At 36.4% G+C, this 845-nt stretch overlaps 1 protein-coding gene across 1 annotated transcript; it reads left to right on the top strand.

The window, feature by feature from the left end:
- Positions 1-6: 6 nt before the first annotated feature.
- Positions 7-842, top strand: LOC128251331 (dual 3',5'-cyclic-AMP and -GMP phosphodiesterase 11A-like; the record flags this gene model as incomplete). The annotated part of the gene is made up of 1 exon (XM_052978206.1): positions 7-842. A coding segment is annotated over exon 1 (720 nt), but the record flags the coding sequence as incomplete, so codon positions are not given.
- Positions 843-845: the final 3 nt, after the last annotated feature.

Below are 845 nucleotides of genomic sequence, written 5' to 3'. Positions count from 1 at the left end.
ACAAAGATATGAACATCATTGCCATACAAATCATTCTGGTAAGACAAATATGGTCAATATCTTCATCATTATCAGCATCAACAAAAATATAATTGGTTTCGATTTCGATACTACACCAGCAAATGATGGATGATTTACAGCAAGATGAGGTTGAAAATTTCTTACAGAATAATCCAGATTTCGTTCGCAAATGGCAATCTCGGCATTCTTTAGAGGACGTCACAAAGGAAAACATTAAAAACACGTTGAAAGTACCGGATGCGACCGGTTATGTTGCAACTTCAAGTGAAGCAGTTTTACACGAGGTGAAATTAAAATCAAGAGGATATACTGAAGTAGTAACAGAGAATAAAATATACAGAGAGTTTGTAAAAGACACTGTTTTCGAAATCAATGTCGACAAACAGTGTCATAAAATTCTTCAAAATGCTTGTATCATCCTCGATTGTGAGAGAGCGAGCCTATTTCTGTTACGTGGAACTACTAAAAAGCTACACTTAGTTTCCAAACTCTTTGACGTTACAGCCACCTCGGTTATGGAGGATACAATTCACACAGAAGAAAATGCCATTCGCATTCCTCTCGGGAAAGGAATTGTCGGATATGTAGCTGAAAACAGTCGTCTCTTGAATATTAAAGATGCCTACAAAGACGAACGTTTTTCAGATGAGATTGATAAAACAACGGGCTTCTGTACCCAAAGTATTCTATCTGTACCAATTACGGATAGAGATGGCGTCGTAATCGGTGTAGCTCAAGCATTGAATAAGAAACATAATCGTTATTTCGATTCGGATGATGAAAATATATTTCTGAACTTTTTGTCGTTTTGCGGAATCAGTATA

The sequence above is a fragment of the Octopus bimaculoides genome, unplaced genomic scaffold, assembly GCF_001194135.2.
Source record: "Octopus bimaculoides isolate UCB-OBI-ISO-001 unplaced genomic scaffold, ASM119413v2 Scaffold_334783, whole genome shotgun sequence".
NCBI classification, from domain to species: domain Eukaryota; kingdom Metazoa; phylum Mollusca; class Cephalopoda; order Octopoda; family Octopodidae; genus Octopus; species Octopus bimaculoides.
The sequence above is the reverse complement of the archived record's forward strand: the minus strand, read 5'-3'. Positions and strand labels throughout refer to the sequence as shown.